The sequence below is a fragment of the Chenopodium album genome, chromosome 8 (genome assembly GCF_948465745.1).
Source record: "Chenopodium album chromosome 8, dcCheAlbu1.1, whole genome shotgun sequence".
Lineage (NCBI taxonomy): Eukaryota > Viridiplantae > Streptophyta > Magnoliopsida > Caryophyllales > Amaranthaceae > Chenopodium > Chenopodium album.
Window position 1 is genome coordinate 71780997 of NC_137841.1, and position 21853 is coordinate 71802849.

The following is a 21853-nucleotide window of genomic DNA, read 5'->3' on the forward strand; positions in this document are numbered from 1 at the left end:
CGATTACACTGTCCAAAACGAAAGATACACAAATCTCAAACCCCCCCTTCATCATATATACAGTGAGATACCATACAGATTCGATCCCATTTACACGGGTTGAAGCAAACTCCAATAATTCTAGCTTACTAGCTAGTTTAACACGGACTAATAATGTTATCAATCAGTTCCGTATATAACTGATCTTGTATTAAATTATTATAATACAAAGTATTTTATTTTATATAATAAGTATCAAAAGCACTTGCATTTGAAGATCGACTGTGATTTGCTGCTAAGCCCCCACTTGCAATTTGGAATTCCAGGGGAATGTTAGCTAATATACCAGGCTAGTTGACTAAATTAATTTAACAACCAAAAGTCAAAGTGTACCTTTTTTTTAAAAAATTGAAGAAGAATACAAGATATTTTACTAAGGATGTAAAATTGTAAAGTAAATTAAATAAGTTTGAAATTGAATGGACATCAGTCAACTTTAGGTAGGATTAGACTGATTTTTTCATCGGATTAGGAATGAATGGTGTAATTATTAGCATATATAATCAAGTGAGGTTTATGAAAAAAAGTGACAAAGTGATTAATTGACAATGAGATTTTAATTTATTAATTGAGTAAGAAAAGACCAATTTATTTAACGGTTTTAATTATTATTGTGCTTTGGAACAATAAACATATCTTTTCATCATCACTTTAATTGATTACTGTATTTGAATGCATAAGATGAATTGTGAATGGTATACCGTGGTAATTAAAAGGTATGAATCTCATCATGACGGTTAATTATATAAAAAAAATTATAATTGTAAATGGATTTTGATTGATTAGAGATATCTACCAATCTAATTCTTCCACAATATCATGAGAATCTAAGGGAGTAGATAATCAATTATGAAGATAAAGAAATTAGAAGATGTTTATCCAAAAGCCTTTAAATATGTTGGATGAGAACACAAATCGAAGGAGTGTAGGTGTTATGCAAGATTATACATCTATAGCCAATCAGGGAAACAATAGGTAGTTTTGCTTGGCCGATAGAAAGGCACAAAGGTTGGGTAACAATTGAACTCTTATTTAGTCAATTGCAAGGCCAAACTACCCACCCTCGTCCTCCATCAAAAATTATGAAATCGCAATTCTCATCATAGTTAGGTCTAATTGCAATGTTTTGAAAAATGTAAGGGTTGATTTGACTAAGCCTAACCAAATAGTCTTGTGTTATATTCTTTTAAACACAGAATCATCTTAACGTATTTTTCAATCACTAAAACACTGGGTTAATAGAAGACGCATAACCTGATAAACATAAGAACTTTCTATAGTTCCGTGTAATAACTTCTCCGTCCTTGACCATCCCTCTAACTAGTGTCAAATTGCATCCATTCTAACTTGTGTCATCTTTAAGACTGCCACTAGAGACTATACCACTAGAAGACTACGTAAGGGTATCAAAAGACATCACTTTGACAAATCAAAGGATTATAATAAAACCCAAATCAACCCAAACTAAAACCAATTAATCTCACCTCACTAATTTCGTCACTTAGTATATCCCCCCCTTCTTTCTCCTCCTACCAAACCAAACCAAACACACACCAAATACAAACATCAAACATCCATTTTCATTTCATTTCATTTCTTTTTTTAATAAAAATCTAAAACTCCCCCCCCAACTGTCGTCCGAAGGAGCCGTTAAAACCTCCTCATTTTCTCTCTCCTCATCAACTGTTGCTTAAAGCCTCCTTCTTCCTTCTTCTTCCTCCTTCTTTCTCTCTCCTCATTTTTTTTGTTACGTTTTCTCCTCTTTTTAATTCCCCCCTTTTATTCCCCCAAACACCCCCACCCCCCAAAAAAAAAAAAAAAAAAAAAAAAATCAATGGATTTTGGTGGGGTGGTGGGGGGATCCAGTGCAACCGCAACCCACCTTAGTGTCAATCAAGTTCTTGACTTTATTCAATCAGACGACTCAGATTCAAAGATCAAAGCTGCCCAAGAGATCCGTCGTCTTACCAAAACATCTCACCGTTGTCGTCGTCAACTTTCCCCTGCTATTCCTCAACTCGTTTCAATGCTCCGAGTTGACTCACTCTCTTCTACTGAGTCTGCTTTACTCGCTCTCCTTAATCTCGCCGTTAAAGACGAAAAGTGAGTCACTCTATTTGGGTTTTTTTTTAATTTTTTATTTTTTGATTTTAATTGTGGTTGTTGGTGTTGTTGGATTTTGGGAAAGATCGTGTCTTTTTAGGGTTTTTGTTTTTGTCTCAAATTATTCTTGAAATTTCATTAATTTATCATCTGGGTAGTTAAGGGTTTTAATTGAATTTGTTAATACTTTAATGGGTTTCATTCTATTATAATTGTTTATTCATTTTGGTATTTTACTGTAAAATGATTGTAATTTTGGGGTTTTTGCTTGATTGTAATTTTGGGGTTTTTGCTTGATTGTAATTTTGTTTTTTGTTTTTTGTTTTTTTTTTTTTTTTTTTTGCTTCATTTTAGGGTAATTTGGTCAATTTTTGATTAAATTGCTGATATGGGTGATTAAGCTTCTTGATTAATTTGAAGTGATGATTATTGTAATTAGTGAAATTAATCTTCAAATTTGGGAGATTATTCTATGAATGTTATTGGGTTTTGGATAATTGTGTAAAAAAAAAAAGGAGAATATTCCTAGGTAATTGAAATTCTTGGTGTAGATCATTTTCGTTTCGAATTATTCTTAGGAATCAGATTTACTGAATTTTCTCTCGATATATTTATATTTTGGTCAGCGAATCCAAAACACTAAATTACTTACTAGTATTAAAGATTAAAAGTCTTAGTTTGCGGCTTGTACTAATCTTAGGCTAAAGAGAATTTTCTTTATATAATTGAACAATATAAATTTCTTGAAGTGACAGTAATTATTAAACAATTGGGAATAATTCATTGAATTTTCGTAGTGTACCTTGAGTTTATGAGTTAGGTGTATTGAAACTTATTTTTTCATAAAAGTAACCTCGAGTAACAAAAAAAGGCTCGTGTACATCTTGCTAGGTGTATTCGAGAACATAATGGATATGCTGCTAATAATGAGTGTGGTAAACTCTTAAGTTAGTCCCGGTTCACATTAATTTATTGTGTACTCGTATAATTCATATTCATATTGCAAATTAAAATTGCTGAAATTGATGGATAGCCAGATTCTTTAGTTCATGATGTTTATGCTCTTTTCCTTTTCTCTTTCTAGATTTTTCCATTTATTCTAAAATAGTTTCTTTGCTTTTATTATCATGTGATGTGATCACGTGGATGGATTCCATTGTATCATGCAAAGAAACATCATAAAGAAAAATTAAATAATGTAATTTGGAAAGTAAATCCTGTTTAAACTTTTGTATTGGGTTTTTACTTTGCTTAAAACTTTTGTCACTTTTAATGTGTTTACAGATGGTTATCCTAATATAGGAATTAATTAATCTACTTTGCGTGTTACTGCAGTTGCTGAAAAGCAAAATCGACCTTTCTCTAATCTGCAGTAACTTATTTGTTAAGATTGAAGAATTAAGAAGTGTTTAATCACTTAATGTGTAGTAGTCTGTATTTAAGTATAGTATTATTGGGGATTATTCGCTATTCTCGCCTATTCGGTATGCATGTTGCTAGCATGTTGTACTATTATCTCTTTTAAGTTAAAGAAGCAATCTCAGGATTAATATTCTCCTTTTGTAGGACTTTTTACAACCATATGAGTTATGGTGAATGTTCTAAACTTCTAGGTGTAACCTTTGTTTAGCTCTACAATTCAGATTTTTGATGAAAATGAAGTTATGTTAGTTGAATAGGTTGTCCGCTTCATCTCAACCGGATTTGTGTAACCTTTGTTTATCAGGATCATGTGTTAGTAGGGTAGAACTTATACTCTCAACAGATAGCATTTTTTTTACCCCCGGCACTTGAATTAGAATAGAGCCCATGCTACCATATTGTTCTCCCGTTGACAGACAAGGCGGTGCCTTATCCTTAGTTCAGAATAACAAAATTTAAATTTAAATCTATTTGCTATATCCCTTGTTTAGCCAATTTTAGTAACTAGCATAACTCCATGATCCGTAAGATCTTATGCTAGTAACTTTTTAGTAGCATGTTTTAATCGATTCAGTCCAATAAACGATTGTTTTGTAAAAAATGTGTCTATAACCTGTGCTCTTGATGTGTCAGTGGATTTCTAGTCAACTTGATGGTTGTACATGTATGTGTTTAACAGCCTATTGATTACAGTTTTTGAATTTATTTCTTTTTAGGAACAAGATCAGCATCGTGGCAGCGGGTGCATTAGATCCAATAATCAGCTTCCTCCAATCGCCAAACACACGTCTTCAAGAACATGCTACTGCTGCCTTGCTAACGCTTTCTGCATCTTCAGTAAACAAGCCAACCATTACTGCTTCTGGTGCAATCCCTCTTTTGGTAGATGTTCTAGAAATCGGCACCCCACAAGCTAAGGTTGATGCTGTCATGGCTCTTTATAACCTCTCCACTCACTCAAACAACATTACCCTTATCCTTGAGACAGACCCCATACCTCTCATTGTTGACTTGCTCAAAACTTGCAAGAAATCCTCAAAAACGGCTGAAAAATGCACGGCCCTATTAGAATCTCTTGTAAACTTTGATGAGGGTAGGAATACTTTAGTGTCTGAAGAAGGAGGTGTGCTTGCAGTGGTGGAGGTCCTCGAAAGTGGATCTCTCCAGAGTAAAGAGCATGCTGTTGGGGCACTCCTAAAAATGTGTGAGACAGATCGATGCAAGTACCGGGACCCAATCTTAAGAGAAGGGGTTATACCTGGGTTACTTGAACTTACTGTTCAAGGGACTCCCAAGTCACAGAACAAAGCTCAGTTGTTGCTGAGACTGCTTAGAGACTCTCCTTACCCAAGATCAGATTTCCAACCTGATACTTTGGAGAACATTGTTTGCAACATCATCTCGCAAATGGATGGTGAGGAACAGTCGGGAAAGGCAAAGAAGATGCTCGCTGATATGGTGCAAGTTAGCATGGAGCAAAGCTTGAGACACTTGCAGCAAAGGGCTCTGGTATGCACCCCTTCTGATCTGTCTATTGCCAGTTGCGCCTCTCAAGTTTCTTCCAAGTAATCAATCATATGATAAACTAATTATAGCCTCTCTTTTTTTTTTCTTCTTCAATTCGGGACATGTTTTTTCCCATATGCTTTTCTTGGTAATCTTTGTGAAATATGATAACTAGGCCAAATGAGAAAGTTTGTGATACTACTGTGCATACAATGGAAAATGCCAGTCCAGGCCATAGTCTTTGGTATCGAGTGACTGGTTGATATGGTGGGGATAAAATAGAAAAATAATAAAAAAAAAAAAAAAAAAAAACCCTTCTTTTTCTCAAGTAGTTTATTGTTCTGTAAAGGAAACTGTTAAATGAAACATGTAATGTTTATTCTGAAATCAAAATCTTTCATATGCCTTCTTACAGTTTCAGATTTCCCATTTTTAACTGCTGATATTTGTGAATGTTGACATTCTGGGCTCCTAAACAGAACTCTAAATGACGTTACATGGTAGCCGCAGTTTCAAGGCTACTCTCTCCTATGGATGTGGTTTACGCAGTCAATATGTTATTACCTTCTGGTACCACAGATGACAGGGTAGTTCCAGATCACGTAATTATTGCTGCATTACTCCGTATTTATAACTTCATAAAACCCCGATATAGAGATATGAACTTGCTGGATTTGCATTGCTGATGATGTGAGGTTATAGATTAGATTTGAAATTAAGAAATCCTTGTATATTGTCGGCAATGAAAGATCTTGTATTTGATGCACATTTTTTGGAGGAATATGCAAAACCCCACCCAAGAGAAAAGAGGTAGCATAAATTTGACTAACATCATACATCATACTTGATACATAATAGCTTATTTTCTATTATCGTCCATTCTTTTTCTCTTCAATTATTTTTGTCCTGTTCCAAATTGTGCGTTTTTCTTTATTAAATTGAGGAACTTGGCTTTTGTCTTGGGTCATTACATTACCATGTATCATTTTCCAAGAAAGATTAGTGGTTGCTATAACCATGTCAATTCGTGTTGCTTTTCCGTAAAAAGAAAGTGAAAATAGTACTCACTTTTGTGCTTTGTTTGATTGCTCCCCCACAATGTTATGATTCTTAGTATATTATAATAGTTGTCTAAAGAAAGGTGTATTTAAATGTCCCGTTAATTGGTAAATGACATGCAAAGATATAACGAGTGTTTTAGTGTGTGTCACGCATGTGCCGATGTAGATATGCACACATAGTAATATAGTATTATGAACTAAACTGAACTGAACTGAATAGAGCTGAAATGAATTATTTATGATAAAAGAAAATTAGGAATGAAACTGAATTAAATTGGACTGAACTGAATTGGATTGAAATTAAGCTGAAAAGAACTGACCCTAAACATATGTTTGCTCACGTGTTTAGCAACTCAAGTGAATAACATACCTAAAGGAAGAAACTATATATTTCAGGGTGTTGGTTAGACACTATACCGTCCTAATTTGGATTAATGGGAGGGACCATGTTGAGTTGTTGATACTAAACAAGACCAAATAAATGAAGTGATAAGTAATAAGATCTCCCGAACTTCATGGATGTCTTGTTTCAAGTAGAGGAAGGTGTTAGCATGTTGTTGTATGGACCACCATGGCACCATCCCTCTCTAGTTCATAAGCGGTATTTTGTCTTCTAAATTGATGATTGACAAAAGGACTAACTCAACTACTCAACAGACAATATCTGTAGCACACGTTGCACACTTACACTGTTGTTTTTGCTGCATTTTTTAATGGTTTTGTTCAAAATATGAATCAGCCTGATTTGAAAGACAGTACTCCATAATTATCTGTAGATTTTATAACTTTATAAGCCCAATCATTATGGGCCTACGGCTGATCACGTACCAACAAAGTGGCAATTTATTAACTTACAATTGTAATATGTAGTTTTTTGTTTTTTTTTTGGAAAAAGCTATCCAACGTCTTGAAGGCGTTAGATAAGATAACTAAACTAGAGATATTAAATTAAAATAACATTAATTTCACCGATCGATGTATGATTTTGGAATGCATTTCTAAATTAATACTCCATAGTCTATACCACTTATTTTATTGCTTATCTAACACCTCGAAAATGTTCATTAGTAAAATCTACTTTTTTTATTTGAAGTTTCTTAAATTTTATTTCAAGCTTCTTAAATTTTGACAAGATAAGTTTAGAAAACTCTAGTTTTGAATTTTGATAATGGTTAACCAGTACATTGTACTTAGTAAAACCTAATAAATTCAATTAAAAATTCAAATAACTATGTTAAATTTAAGTAAAAATTATGTGAATAAATACTTGAACTTATTTGGTTAGGTGACTTAGGTTGAATGAATAATAATTATATATCACTTTTTTATTCCGTCATTGTAGATACATTCTAGGTTTATTTTAATAAAGTAATAAATAAAAGGTAAAAAGGTTTGACACTTCTCAATCCCTCATGCAGTTGGAAATTAAAAGAAAAAAAACGGTAATTAAATTAAATTAATGGGTAGGATTAGATTACATAATTAAACCAATTTGGATAAAGGCCGTTAATATGTATCCGAATAATCTGGTAATTATAGGAAATTTAGAAGAAGTGATCACTTTACTCCCTACTCGTACGGTAAAAACTTTCTCTTAAACAAACAATGACTAGGATTAATCTTCTCAAATCTAATTTTTCCCTTTCTTTTTGAAAATTATCTACCTTACTCTATTATCCGATTTGTTTCCATTTCTTCCCCTTACTTAGTGATTTCAATTAAAAAGGAGATACTCCATCTCATATTATCATTCATCCCTATATTTTATACTAGTAATTAATATTTTGATCTTCCCTGAAGAAAAAAAAAAAAAAAGAAAAAAAAATTGATTTCACAAACAAATAATGTCGTCTAAGACAAATGAAATTGTTGAAGAAGACAATGGAATTCCCTCTAATAAGTTTCGTTATTTTTGTTCATCTCCATACGTGGTTTGTCTCGCACAAAAGGTTAGTCAATTAGTCAATTAATCATCATATTTGCATAGTAATGTGTTTTGGTGTTCCAAACAGTTCACCCTTTAGGCTAATGCGGATTCAAGGATTAGTTTTGGATGGTTAGTTTCCAGTTCCCTTCCAATTGTTGTTGCGAGAGATTGAACACGGATCCTCCCTATCAAATGTAGTCTCAATCACCACTATACAAACAACCAATTGGTATATTTGCATAGTAATTTGACATTAATCAATAGGTTATAGGTTTATAAGTCCCTATTGATTGAAATAGATTAGAAGATCATTGACGAATCAATATGTCTTATAACTAAATGTGTTGCGAGTCTGGTATACAACAGATGTATTGTTAAATTAATATTTGATTAACTTAGAACATGATTTATTTTTCTCTGTTGGGCTGGTTTTGGCTATTACAGATGATGGCTGAAGCAATTGGTACATACTTTGTAATATTTGCGGGTTGTGGCGCTGTGGTGGTGAACAATTTGAACGATGACAAAGTCACATTTCCAGGAATATGTGTGACATGGGGTCTCATTGTTATGGTTATGGTCTACTCTGTTGGTCATATTTCGGGTGCCCATTTTAACCCTGCGGTTACTCTTACTTTTGCCATTTGTCGCCTCTTCCCTTATAAGGAGGTTAGCATCTAACTTCATCCACTCAATTTTTTCTTTCTAAGTTGACATTATATTCAACTTAAAACTACGATATCAATAACATGTCTAGATAACGTGACAACGTTTTATAATTAGTGATTCGGAGGCCGGGGTAGGAACATTGTGGAGTAACGTGGTGTTCACTTTCATATTTGGGTTCGTTATATCATGAGGGCCTTGATTAATGTTTGTTGTAGGTACCGCTTTACATAATTGCACAAATTTTGGGTTCAATGTTGGCTAGTGGTACATTATGCGTCCTATTCGATGTTACACCAAATGCGTACTTTGGCACCATTCCTGCAGGCTCAAATGGACAATCCCTAGGAATAGAAATCATCATATCTTTCTTGTTGATGTTCGTCATTTCTGGAGTAGCAACAGATTCTAGAGCTGTGAGTAATCAAATCGCGCAAATTTAACATTATTTGCTTTGTTTCACCAATTTTTTTTCTAAGATTACAAAACCTTTTGCATTGTAGATAGGAGAATTGGCTGGAATCGCGGTTGGAATGACTATAATGTTGAATGTTTTTGTTGCGGGGTAAGTTTTCACATACAACACCGCGTTACATTGATGTACAACATGGTCATGTTACTAAGATAAATGAGTACTAATGTTACAGGCCGATTTCGGGTGCATCAATGAATCCAGCACGGAGTATTGGACCTGCAATTATGAAGCAAAACTTCAAAGGGCTTTGGGTATACATAATAGGACCACCAATTGGGACTATTGCCGGAGGATTGACTTACAATCTTATTAGGTTCACGGACAAACCTCTTAGGGAGTTAACCAAAAGTTCGTCTTTTCTTAGGACCATGTCAAAGGTTTGAAGCCTTTTGGTTGTAATTTTTCTGGAATTTTGTTCATTTTATTTTACTACCTCCGGTCTAAATTACTCGCAATTTTGGGGTATTATTTGTAAGATATAAAATATTCCAAAGTTGCGAGTAATTTGGACCGAAAGTAGTATTTTTTTTTTATTTTTTTTTATCTTAGGGTGTTAAGAAAAAGTGGTGGATTTTGTTATTTTTTTCAATTTATAGCAAGGTTTGGTTAGAAATAGCGTGAAAAAACTAGAGAGAATAAATGTAAGTAGTTTGGATAATGATAGATTCATTTTTATTTTTTGGTGAAAGAACACAACCTTCGGCTATTTTCTTCGAAATTAACCTTAAAAGACTTGTTGGCGGCGTCAATGCAAGAAGATGGCGGCGAAGATTTCTTTGATGGCTTCCAATTCCATCATACAATTGATCTTGAGTAAATGATTGTATCACCACTCCATTTAAGTCATCCATTGGCACCATATCACACAAAGCACGCATATCTTCCTCCATTTTCATTAACAACTTCGATAATCAAATTCTAAAACTTATGAAATCGCAACTCGCAATTTATTTTTGTTGTTTTTTTTTTTTCACGGACACAATTTGTTTTAATTATGACTACGGTAGTTATTTATATATGTACCTATTAGATAAATTTGGTTATAAAGGGAAACTTCAGTCGGTCAACTCATAATTTAAATCGTAAAATATTATTCTTTTTTGAGGGATACTCAGTATAATTGTCTTTTCAAGTAGCAGTGGAGGGGTATATGCGTCTTCTTATGTACTAGTTGAGGGGTACATGTGTAATTTCTTCACCAAACAGTAAAAGCAAAAAACAAACAGTAACTGAACAACTCACCAAAAGTACTGAATAAATAACCCTGCCTTTTCAATATATTTACAAAAATGCCATCAGATTAACAAAAAATCGTTTATCTGGCAAATTAACTTGCATTTCCCCTTCTTTTTTATCTTCTTAAATAATTTCCTAAAATATATATTATTATTCTTTTTAATTACTTTTGTTCTATTCCTTAGCTTTAGGATAGTTTTCAAATGGCTCAAGATGACAAAGAGTATTTAACTCTCTTAACCATACTAATACAAAAACTAAAACAAGGATTGGGGATATAAAAATTGTAAACTGCCTGATAATTATTCAAACTAGAGTGTACCCGTACCAAATGATTATATAGAAAAAGTATTAAAAATATATTATAAGATAAATATATTTAAGATGCGGGAGGTTGATTTTGATATACACCATCCGTTCCAAAAACTTCAACCTTTTAAAAGTAAATGTCTGTTCTCTTCAATTTATTTTCATTTTAATTCTTAGTTTTCTTATTTAATAAAATATTCAGTTCAGTCAATGAGAATATGCCCAAAGTTGGAACAAACCGACTTTTGGGCTTTATATCAAATGCCCAGATTATCGATCTGGGCTTTAATAAAACTCGGCCCATATATCTCTTCCATTTCCCGCGTGAATCGAAGAAAACAACTCGACATTGCAGAATTGCTGAGCAACATGAAGAATTCTGGAGTTTATCATCAGAAATTAAGCGGTAAATTCACTCTTTTTTGTTAATGGAAATTCTGAATTTCTTTGTTATTATGAATTTGTGTTATTTCAAATTTAAATAGGGTTTTTTGGACATAATTATCTAGTACTCCGTTTTTGTGATGAATGTTTGTATATTGTAACCAAACGATATAATTTCATAATGTTTGTTATTTAGCTGTAATACTAACGAAATCAATTGTGATTTTACCATCGATATCATCAATTGCAGCTAATTACATCATTTTCTATATTTTGGGAATTTAGGTTTTTGAAAGGGGGATTTTTTTTGTGCTGTTTTTATTTTTATTATTTACTCAAGTCAGATTTTTAGGGTTTACAGTGCTTATTTGTTTTAATGCAATAGGGATATGACTTGAAATGATGTGACTTTTATGAGTGATCTTTATGCAATGAATGACCCTCAGGGTATGTTCGACAAAAATTAGTTGTTGTAATAGGCTAATAATGAAAAATTGTTCCACTAGCAAGTACTCCCTCCATCCCTTTATTAGATTCCTATTTCTAGCGTTTATTACTCACATAATAAAGAGAATTAGACATCTAATTGAGGGACGGAGGGAGTAGTGATTTTTTTTTTTTTTTTTGACAATAAGCAAGTAGTGATTAATTGTTTATTTATGGGCTCACAATAAAACTAGCTTTAGGTTTTTAATTATGTGGTTAAAAATAGTTACGTCAAAGTCTCACAGCTTCCCTAAACCACTACATTATTCAAAACATTACTTTCCAACTTTAGTCACATTTTGACTTGGTTAAAATGCTAACCGCTACTTTAAAAAAATCATTATGAAGCACGTCCTAAATGAAACATGAGATGTCTTATTAGAGTATATGCTAACTTTTGTAGTTTTGTGCCATCTTATTATATTCATCCTTTATACATATATGGAGTATGTTGCTTCCCAAGATTAGTAACTATTGCTGCTACTATACATTACTGTCATTGTTGTACACGGAGGAGGAATTGAGTTAGTGTTATACCAACAGGTCACGAAATTCATAAGTTGCAGCAGACAATGAATCAGTGCAGATTAATGTCTTATTGCATATCCTATAAATCTAAGATGGTGTTATATATCCATTCTGTTTTAGGGACAGATTAATTTAGGAATGAGACATTATTTTTATGCTTGTTTTACTAATTTCAACTAGCTATCTTCTTACATCCTCAAGTCTGATGAATCTCTTCATATTGGTATTTTTGAGCTTCTTTTTTTTGATGTTGTGTTACTCAATTTATATTATGATATTTAGACTATCAATCACTAGCTAAGCTTGTGGATTTTTAGTGATAAGTATAACATATTGATGGTGATTGTGAAAAAATGGTAATTTCTGTTCACTTCATATAAATCACATCATATCCAATGAATGATAACCTTTCTTATTCCACTACTGCAAAAAAAAAAAAAAAAAAAAAAAAAAAAAGTACAATCTCCATACTGTCTCCAATCTCCATGCTAGTCTGTAGTAGCACACAGGACAAATATTTGTTGAGCAATGCTGGACTTGTTGATCAAGTAGGATCATTCATACATATAGTATGCAAATGATCAACACTTATATTTGGGTATCTAATCTATCATGAAATAAGTTTGCACATATATAGGGAAATCATGAAGCATATTACTTACATCAAAAGCTGCTGCGAGCCTGCGTGTTTGTGAGAATAATCTAAATTCAGATGCCTTGTCTGATTTCCGATCTCTGTGAACAGGGAACAATATTTTATCAGTGAAGTGTTGATCTGATATCCCTTGTTTAAGTTTTATTATTGAAAGATTTCTGAAGAACATAAATCAGGATGGTACATGACAAGGTGTATGGCTCTATTTATAGTTAAATGATCATATCCAACCTAAAGTAAAAGGTTGTTTGATCTTAAAACACCGCCCTAAATTAACTTTATTTCAAAATGTTGGTCTAATATTGTGTTGAACTGTTGATTGATACTTCTTAATTCTTATGTAGCAATTTTAATTTTTTTTCTAAGAAAATCACTAGTCTTGAATATTTTTTATGGTATAACTTATTGTTTTTACGTTTCTTGCAGTTTGATCTAATGACAGAGTAAAATTGTAAAAAGCTTTTACCAGGAGGACTCAAGGAGTATCAAGCTTATGCAGATATTTCTTGGACTGTCTGTGAATTGACTTGAATGAAGCGAACGTGAGAGATTTTTCCCCACTCAGGACCGTCCTCCTTTGCACATCTTTCCTGTAAAAGTGGGCATGATTTTATAACAAGTGCTGTCAGTCTGGTCATTCGCTGGATGACATCATGTGAAGGTAAACGAATCAAATTCTCGCAACACTTCAGCTCCAATTTCTGCAGTAATGAGAGATTCCCAATCCATTCTGGTACTTGCTCTACACACTCATCATTCATAATCCTCAACAGTTTGAGTGCTGGGAACAGAAGTTGAGTTGATTTTGTCGATTCATTTTCCAGGGACTGAAACCCTCCAATGGATAAAGAGCTGAGGTAGGGAAGGACTTGAAGCCCGTTTGGCAGGCAAGCCAACTTTTTGCATCCATTTATCTCTATTTCCTCAATATGAATCAACTGGCTAAAATCTGGTATATCTTCTAAATTATGACAATCGCGTATGTGTAACTTCTTCAAAGAGGAGCAATCCCCCATGCTGGCCGGGATCTCTCTCAGCTCTGGACACTCAACAATGGACAAACGAAGTAGGGAAGTAAGCCGGGTTCCTAGTCCAATGGGCAAAGATTGTAGATCAGAACAACAACGTAAAACCAATTCTTCAAGGCTGGTGCAATCAATCAGCTGATCAGGAAGTCTGGATAGCTCTGGCGCCTCATTGATATTGACTGAGGTAAGTGCACTACTACTTTCACTTATAACATTGTACAATGCTTGGCCTCTAAGACTATTGTCAACCTGCAAATGCCTGAGGGAAGGGAAGCTGGTAGGAGTTTGGACCAGTTTGTCACATAGCTCAATCCTTAGCATTTCAAGCAAGGGAAAGGCTGATGTAGCTAGTGTTACTAGACTAGTCTCTATTCCCAGCACACCACTTGGTGGGGGATTCCATTTCGTTAAGTTTTCAAAGCAAAGTATATTTAGTTTTTTCAAGGCTGGAAATACAATTGGTTCTAGCTCCTCAATATCATTACTAGATTGATAAAATTCATCCCCAATAGACGTGATAGACCATAAAGAGTACATAGACAGATCCCTTAGGCATGGTAGTTGCCCAAGCGCAGGGAGTTGCTGACAGCTTCTGCAATATAATAACTCAATATGCACTAGATTAGAAAATGGTCTTGAAGTACCAGCCTCACCAAAAGTCATCATACTCCTCATCCATGAAGGAAAATTTGGACCATCATAACCTGTTATCATGAGCAGTTTTAAATTTGGAGGCGGCTGGAGAGCATCTAATACTTCTAAGTGATTGCTTGCCCTTCCCCATCCCCAAATTAGTTGCAGCTCTGAAATGCCCTTTTTTTTGTGTATGCCCGCCTTTTCAGCTTCTCCCTTACTCTTCACATGTTCAAGTCCAGAGATAGATAATAGGCCATGAATGTCATTTAAAACTCCCAATTCACCAATTTCCCATCCGAAGCCTTCATTCAACTCTAGCATTGGTAGAGTCTGGAGTGCACTTAACCGTTCAATCCCTCTAGGTAGGCACCATGAACGTGATGTAAGATCTAGGTGTCTTAAGTTGACTAACCTATACAACTTTTGAGGTAATTCCCTGAGCTTGTAACTGAAAAGCCTGAATGTTTGCAGATGGTAGAGGCTTGTAATTGATTCTGGAAGCATAACTATTGAATTATGTGATAGGTCTATGTATCTTAAATGACTGAGCCTGCCAATTGCCGGAGGTACTTTCTTTAGACCAGTTGCAGCTAATTTTAGGACACGCAAGTGTTTGGCATGTGCCAATAGATCCATGGGCAACCTAATAGTAGAATGTAGTGTCCGTAAGTCCCTTAACCATATCATATCTTCTACTGGAGATTCTGAGGCTGTGTCATTATCTTCAGGAAATATGGCTAGATGCCGACCACTAGAAGGATTACCAACCGTGTCTACCCCCTTCCAGATCACCCAATCGTGTCTAGAGATGTAAAGAGCCATATCATGCACCAAGTAATGCATACGATATTGTGTTACATCACCATCTATAGAACACTGTGTTGCTGCTTGTATAAGTGAACTGCTTAACAATATATCAACATATTTTCTTCCAAGTTCCTCGGGTGTCAAATTTCCTCCTTCTGATTGACAATGAAGGAAACCCTGAGCATTCCAGAGATTGATTAAATCTTCTTGGTCAATGAGGACTTCCTTTGGAAATATTGCACAGTAAGCAAAACATTGTTTTAAAGAGGAAGATGGCAAGTTATTAAAACTCAACATTAAGGAAGGTAGAATATTATTGTTCTCTTCTGGAAGACTCCACATTGTGCTCTTCTCAATAGATCTCCACTCACTTGGATCTTCCTTCATTCGTAATAAGCCTCCTATCACATCAATTGCTAATGGTAATCCCTTGCATTTTTTCACAATCTTTCTCCCAATTTCCTCAAGTCCTGGGTGAGATGTTGGTATTCCTTTTGGGAAAGCCTTCTGCACAAAGAAGGCCCAGCTTTCATCATCAGATAATCCTGTTAGCTGGTGAATATGTTGGCTCTCTGCTGTTTTTGCAACGTCTTTGTTGCGAGTTGTAACTATAATCATGCTTCCTGTGGTACCTCCTATTCTTCGCAAGGAGTTCTTGAAAGAATTCCATTTGGTTTGATTTTGATCCCATACATCATCAAGCACAAGTAAGTATCGTCTACCTCTGACAAGCTGTTGAACCCTTTCTATAATGTCTTCTGTATTTGACAGCTGACATTTCCCTCCTGTAAGCTTTTCGAACATCACACACAATACCCTCTTCACATTGAAGGTATCAGATATGCAGATCCAAAATCTTTCTGTAAAGTGCTCGGCAACTGCTTCGTTTTCATACAATTGTCTTGCCAATGTTGTTTTTCCTAGACCTGTAATTCCAAGATATGATGTCTTATGGTCTGCCTGTTTATACATTATTTAAAAATCATGACAACTGAAAAGTTTAACTGTTATGTGTTTTGAAATTTGTGGGTAACTAGAATTTGTTTGGCATCATTTTTATAGTGTTCTATTCTTATGTTATGTTAATTATAATGGTCTTAGTTAAGAGATAAGATTTGATAAATTTAGCAATGATAAGAAGAATCTTGATCTCTGTATGAACTGATGGTTCCCCTAAAGACTACACAACTTTGAAGATTTTTTTTTTTAATTAACTTTGGTGATCCTCATTTATGGGATTAAGACTTTGATTGATTGATTGATTGATTGATTTTATTTGACGATTAACTTTGAAGACGTTGGAATTAGAATTTAGATTAAAAATTCAAAATTGTTACCAGATAGCACCTAAAATATGGTTTTGGGGGAAAGGAGAAAACTTACAAGTTTTATAAGATGAATGATCATATGTAGGAGTAAGAAAATCAGGGGAGAAAAGAAAAACACAAGTTTAAGATGTCGAATATCAGTACCTCCCATACCAACAATGGCTATGGTCAAGACATCGTCGTTGTTGCTATGATCACAAAGAACATCTGTGAGCTCCTTTAGATCATGTTGCCTCCCTACAAATTCTAGCCTATGTGCAACTGCTAATTCTCGAACTTCATCCAAGCTGTTGTCAGTGTTTCTCTTCATTATCCCTTTGTAGCTAGCTCCTCGTAGATCATCATCTGCTATCTCTGCTGGCCTAATACCGAGTCTTTTAGCATCCTTGTATAAGTCATCAAAGGACCTAAGAACACTCTTGACCTTGCTAGATATTCTAAAGCGGAAGGCTAAAGGATTAGAATCAGAGAGAGTTGAGAAGTTGTGACACTTCTTCTTGAATGATTGCTTCTTGAGCTTTATGAGAGCTAATAGCTTCTTTCCTGACTGAAAATTGTTGTTGCTGTACTTTAATTCCCATGAAATTGATCTCCGGCGGAGGATTTCATAGACATAATCATCCATTACATCATCAGCTAGGTAAGCAATATTCATGACTTTCCTGAGCCAAGCATTCACAATTTGGCTATCTCCTCTATGTCTTTGATTCAACCTCTCATTGTCTTGAAGAAAAGCTTGGATGTATGTGAATTCATCTTTAAGCTTCTGTAACTGCTGCTTGATTCCCCAAGCTAGCTTTGCCTGCTCTACAGGACGCGTAATCACCAGCTTAGTTATTGCCTTTGCTGCTTCAATATAAAGAGCTTCCATTATCTTTAGATTATTTTTCAGCTCATTGGTAACATAGATGACAGAGAACAGGGAAATAATTGATTTAGCTTCAATGACACAAGGTGGAGCGTGGAAGTGGAGTGAACAGGTGGGCTCAAGGCGACTAAATGTATTACTTGCAAATATCTTTGACTAGTATATGTGAACTTAACACTCTCGTTGGTAGACATAGTTATCGGGTCAATAGTATGTCGGGTCATAAGCGAGCTGCCTTTAGCGGGTCAGAATAGCCATTAGCCAGGCTAAAGCAGGTCAACAATGGTCATTGCCAAAAAAGTAGGCCAATATAATCAAGGGCCACCATACTAATTTGTCTTTAATTCATACTTGTATCTTTGATTAATATAAACTCTCCAAGTATGGTACAGCTTAGATGTCTTGACTTATGTTGCAATGTCTTTAGAATATTCTTTAGTCTTAAATGACCTGTGATTTACAATAAACTAGCCTGGTTTTTATTTTATTTTATTTTATTTTTTTAAAAAAAAAAACTAGTCTAGCCACTCAATAATGGTTGGATAAATCTTCAACACCTTCCTTGAAAAGGAAACTTCTATCTTGTTTTGTTTTGTTTATTTAATCTTATTGCTTCTTCATTGATAGAGCAAAATGAAGAAAAGTCAAGACTATTGTTCTTGTGTTTCTAAATATGTATTGTAGCCAAGTATACATAATTATATACTTCGTAATTTATATTGATGGTTTAGAATATTCTTTTGGTCTACAGGGACATGTAAAAGACATAAAAGAATCATACACTCATACCCCTTAATTTTTCAGCTGAGAGATGTTACTCCTATCAACCAGATTATGGTAAAGATTGACTTTTAAATTTTGAATTGCTATTTTTTTTTGGCTTGTAGTTTTTTTTGCAATATTTATATACTTTTTTTTTTTAAAAAAAAAGAAGAAGAAGAAGATAAGTTTCATATAATCGTACCAAATACTCTATTTTTTTTCAAAGGGAACAGTAAATTTCTTTTGCCGCACACTGTACTAAAAATGAAAAAAAAGTACTGCAAAAACAAGTTTTTATGAAATTTATACTAATCCACCTTGTCCTTTTTGTATTCCGCTTGAATATACAGTGATACTATATATGCACATAATGGTATTATATATGCATTCAGTTATATATGCACATAATAAAGAGAAAGAGGCATTGTATTCCTAATAGAAAATTAACTTTTGAAAAATCTATTTCATTATACCAAGTGGAGCAGTGTATACAATGAATATACAGTTTGTTCTACCAATAAAAATATTACCTACTTGCCTAAGTAACACAAAACAACAACTAGTCCTTACGAAGTATTAGAGGTGGTTATTGGGTAATGGGTAGGGTATTCCAATAATAATGAGGTCAGAGTTAAGCTTAGAGGGCTTTTAATGGACAAAGTCTTTTATGAACAAGGCCGTTATTGAGTAGAGTCAATATAGGGCCAAAATGTTTTCCAAAATAAAATAGATAATGTAAAATAATTATATAGATAAATTTGTATTCATATTAATCATATATACTTAATAATAGTTGTGTCCAATATTTAATTTAATTGATATTTTGTAGGCTCGACCCAATATTGACCCTATAAAATGTGACCCTCTTAACCAACCCGCACCGACCCTGACTCGACCCGCCCAATAACCAGTTCTAGTCCGACCCTGACTCGACCCGCCCAATAACCAGTTCTAATCCTTAGTAAAGGACTAGGATCTGTGTAGGGGTGAGAATCGATCCTAAGATCTCTTGAAACTTGGAAGGAAATTAAAACCACTTGAGCTATCTTTAACTCTCCTCACCTTTTTTTTTTTTATTTTTTTTTTAATTTTTTAATTTTTAAACAAAACTTCAAGGTAGTCAAAATAATTTTGCAAAATATGTTGGTATAATGTTGTCAGGTTTATAGATTAGTTCTTGGAATTTTTTTAGTATTTTGGACTTTTTAAGTTTTGAATTTGGGGTAGAATACTCGAATAAATTCACATATTTGTATACACTTTTTTTTTTTTCTTCATTTAAACTATGGATTTTCTTTTGCCGCGCACATTGCACTAAAAATGAAAAACAAATATTGCAAAAACGAGTTTTTATGAATTTGCAATTTTTATTATGTATAGTTTGTTCAAACTCTACGCAAAGATGCTAAAAGGCCAAAACACGCATTGACGTATACCCACATGCACCATCAACCCAAATTTTTATAGAAATTTTACATAATCTGAAAAATGTATACCAAGTGGAGCAGTATATACAATGAATATACAAGTTTGTTCTGCCTATATAAATATTATCAACTTGCCTGAGTATCACAAAACAGCAACTAATCCTTGTTTTTGTCTAATTAAAATCTCAAAACCACTGGTTTTTCATTACACAGTTTTCCTTTATCATATTTATCATCACCATTGATGATCAAATCATATTTTATAATGTATAGAATGGTTTCAACTTTCAAGACAAAAGACTACTTCCTAAACTCACCTTATGTTGATATAATAGTATAATGGTTAATTGGTTACTAGTATAAATAAAACAAAAGTCATGATATTTTTCATCATTCAATTTCAACAAACAAGTATAATCTCTTCTTCTAATAAGTTACATTTCAAACACCTTACAATAACTAGAAACTAGAAAGTAAATATTAAACCATGTCATCAAAGGTTGCCCATATGGATGATGTTGAGCTCTCGAAAATGGAAGAAGGATCTGCCCGCGGCACAAGCAATAATAATCAGTCCACCACCGGTGTGCCTACCAATAATGTATCCTCTAGTTCAAGCTTCCCGGTTGTGTTAGCAACCACTTTGCAGAAGGTAAATTCCCTTGATAAATTGTTACCCTCTAAAATATTAGGAACATATCTCCTATTGTATTGTACATAACACTGTAAGGGCTCATTTTCACCTATATCATGCTGAAGCTAAATTTTGCTTTATGTTGCCATGCAGTTAATAGCAGAGTTCATTGGAACATACCTCATAGTATTCACAGGATGTGCAGCAATAATAGTGGAAAAGACCAAAGGCGAAGTGACATACCCCGGAATCTGTCTCACTTGGGGCTTAATTATCATGATTGTAGTATACACTTTGGAGCATATATCGTGCCACTTTAATCCATCAGTCACCATTACTTATGCTCTTCTCAGAGGGTTTCCCTGGAAACAGGTCAATCTTATTTTCACTCTAATCAATTATCAATCGATAATTTACTAGGAATGATCATTAAGTATAGGAATTTATTTGATTTTCTTGATTGCTGATATATATATGTTTCTCTGTTTTTATGTAGGTTCCCTTTTATATTAGTGCTCAAATATTGGGATCATTTCTTGCAAGTGGCACTTTATATCTTTTGCTTGATGTACCTCCTAAGGCTTACTTTGGGAATCTGCCTTCTGGTTCAGATGCTCAATCTGTAGTTATGGAGATCATTATTTCCTTCATCCTCATGTTTGTCATTTTTGGCACTGCCTTCGACGAAAGAGCGGTTAGTTTCTAATCCTTATAGAACTATAAATTCCTTCAACTAGCTTAGCAAACGAATCCACATTCTAGTTTAATGAGGCCTAAGCCGGGAAGGCTCGGTCAAGCCTGGCCGAAGCTCCTACTAGCCATTTCTTGTATACATTGTAATGTTTGCTGACACTTTTTTTTTCCTGCTGTTTCAGCATAACCAGTTTGCTGGGGTGGCCATTGGCATGACAGTACTCATGAATGCCTTGATTGCGGGGTTTGTTTCTATCAAATTGCTATTTTTTTTACCTAAGTTATTATGTGTAAACGTAGCTGTAACTAATAGATTTACTTAAATATAAACACTGCAGGACGATTTCAGGAGCGTCGATGAATCCTGCAAGAAGTATAGGACCAGCAGTAGTCATGCACGTCTACAAAGGACTTTGGATTTATGTTGTTGGTCCAACAATCGGGTGCATACTAGGTGGAGTCGCCTATAGCTCGATGCGATACATGGACCAATTCCCAGCTAAGTTCGCTAGTTGGAGCACCTCATTTGATAAGAAGTTGATCAATTGGTTTGGTATATTGAAGGGCAAATTCTTTGATGCATTCCATAAAGTTCATTAGGCTTAGTACCATATTTGGATTGTGAACTTGTAAATGCAACTGTAATGACCCTTGATTCTTCTTTACTCCTTTTAGTTCATGTATAAAATTAATGTATCATGTACAATTTTATTTTTTTTTGGAAAACCATGTATTATGTACATTCAATTTAACAAGCAATGCATAAATAGCCATCTCTTATGCATGCTCAGATATGCTCTGTTGGAACATCAAAACGCACGAGCACTTTGTATACTTTGGCCGTGTTTGGGAGATGGCTTATTTGGAGCAAAA

The 21853-nt window shown here is 34.1% G+C and overlaps 4 protein-coding genes across 4 annotated transcripts; 3 read left to right on the forward strand and 1 right to left on the reverse strand.

Annotated features, from left to right (window-relative positions):
• Positions 1–1560: 1560 nt before the first annotated feature.
• Positions 1561–5484, forward strand: LOC145642246 (uncharacterized). Its single transcript, XM_081693360.1, has 2 exons — positions 1561–2142; positions 4281–5484. The coding sequence occupies exons 1-2, from the start codon at positions 1874–1876 to the stop codon at positions 5131–5133; spliced, it is 1122 nt and encodes a 373-aa protein (XP_081549486.1). The 5' UTR covers positions 1561–1873; the 3' UTR covers positions 5134–5484.
• Positions 5485–7975: 2491 nt separating this feature from the next.
• LOC145555470 (putative aquaporin NIP-type) lies at positions 7976–9582 on the forward strand. The gene is made up of 5 exons (XM_081617207.1): positions 7976–8080; positions 8503–8727; positions 8943–9140; positions 9228–9289; positions 9372–9582. The coding sequence occupies exons 1-5, from the start codon at positions 7976–7978 to the stop codon at positions 9580–9582; spliced, it is 801 nt and encodes a 266-aa protein (XP_081473333.1).
• Positions 9583–12611: 3029 nt separating this feature from the next.
• LOC145556531 (putative disease resistance protein RGA3) lies at positions 12612–17591 on the reverse strand. Its single transcript, XM_081618189.1, has 3 exons — positions 16741–17591; positions 13264–16194; positions 12612–12877 (listed from the first exon to the last, which is right to left on the reverse strand). The coding sequence occupies exons 1-2, from the start codon at positions 17465–17467 to the stop codon at positions 13289–13291; spliced, it is 3633 nt and encodes a 1210-aa protein (XP_081474315.1). The 5' UTR covers positions 17468–17591; the 3' UTR covers positions 12612–12877; positions 13264–13288.
• Positions 17592–19937: 2346 nt separating this feature from the next.
• On the forward strand, positions 19938–21853 carry LOC145556532 (putative aquaporin NIP-type). Its single transcript, XM_081618190.1, has 5 exons — positions 19938–20305; positions 20441–20659; positions 20784–20981; positions 21163–21224; positions 21319–21853. The coding sequence occupies exons 1-5, from the start codon at positions 20141–20143 to the stop codon at positions 21578–21580; spliced, it is 906 nt and encodes a 301-aa protein (XP_081474316.1). The 5' UTR covers positions 19938–20140; the 3' UTR covers positions 21581–21853.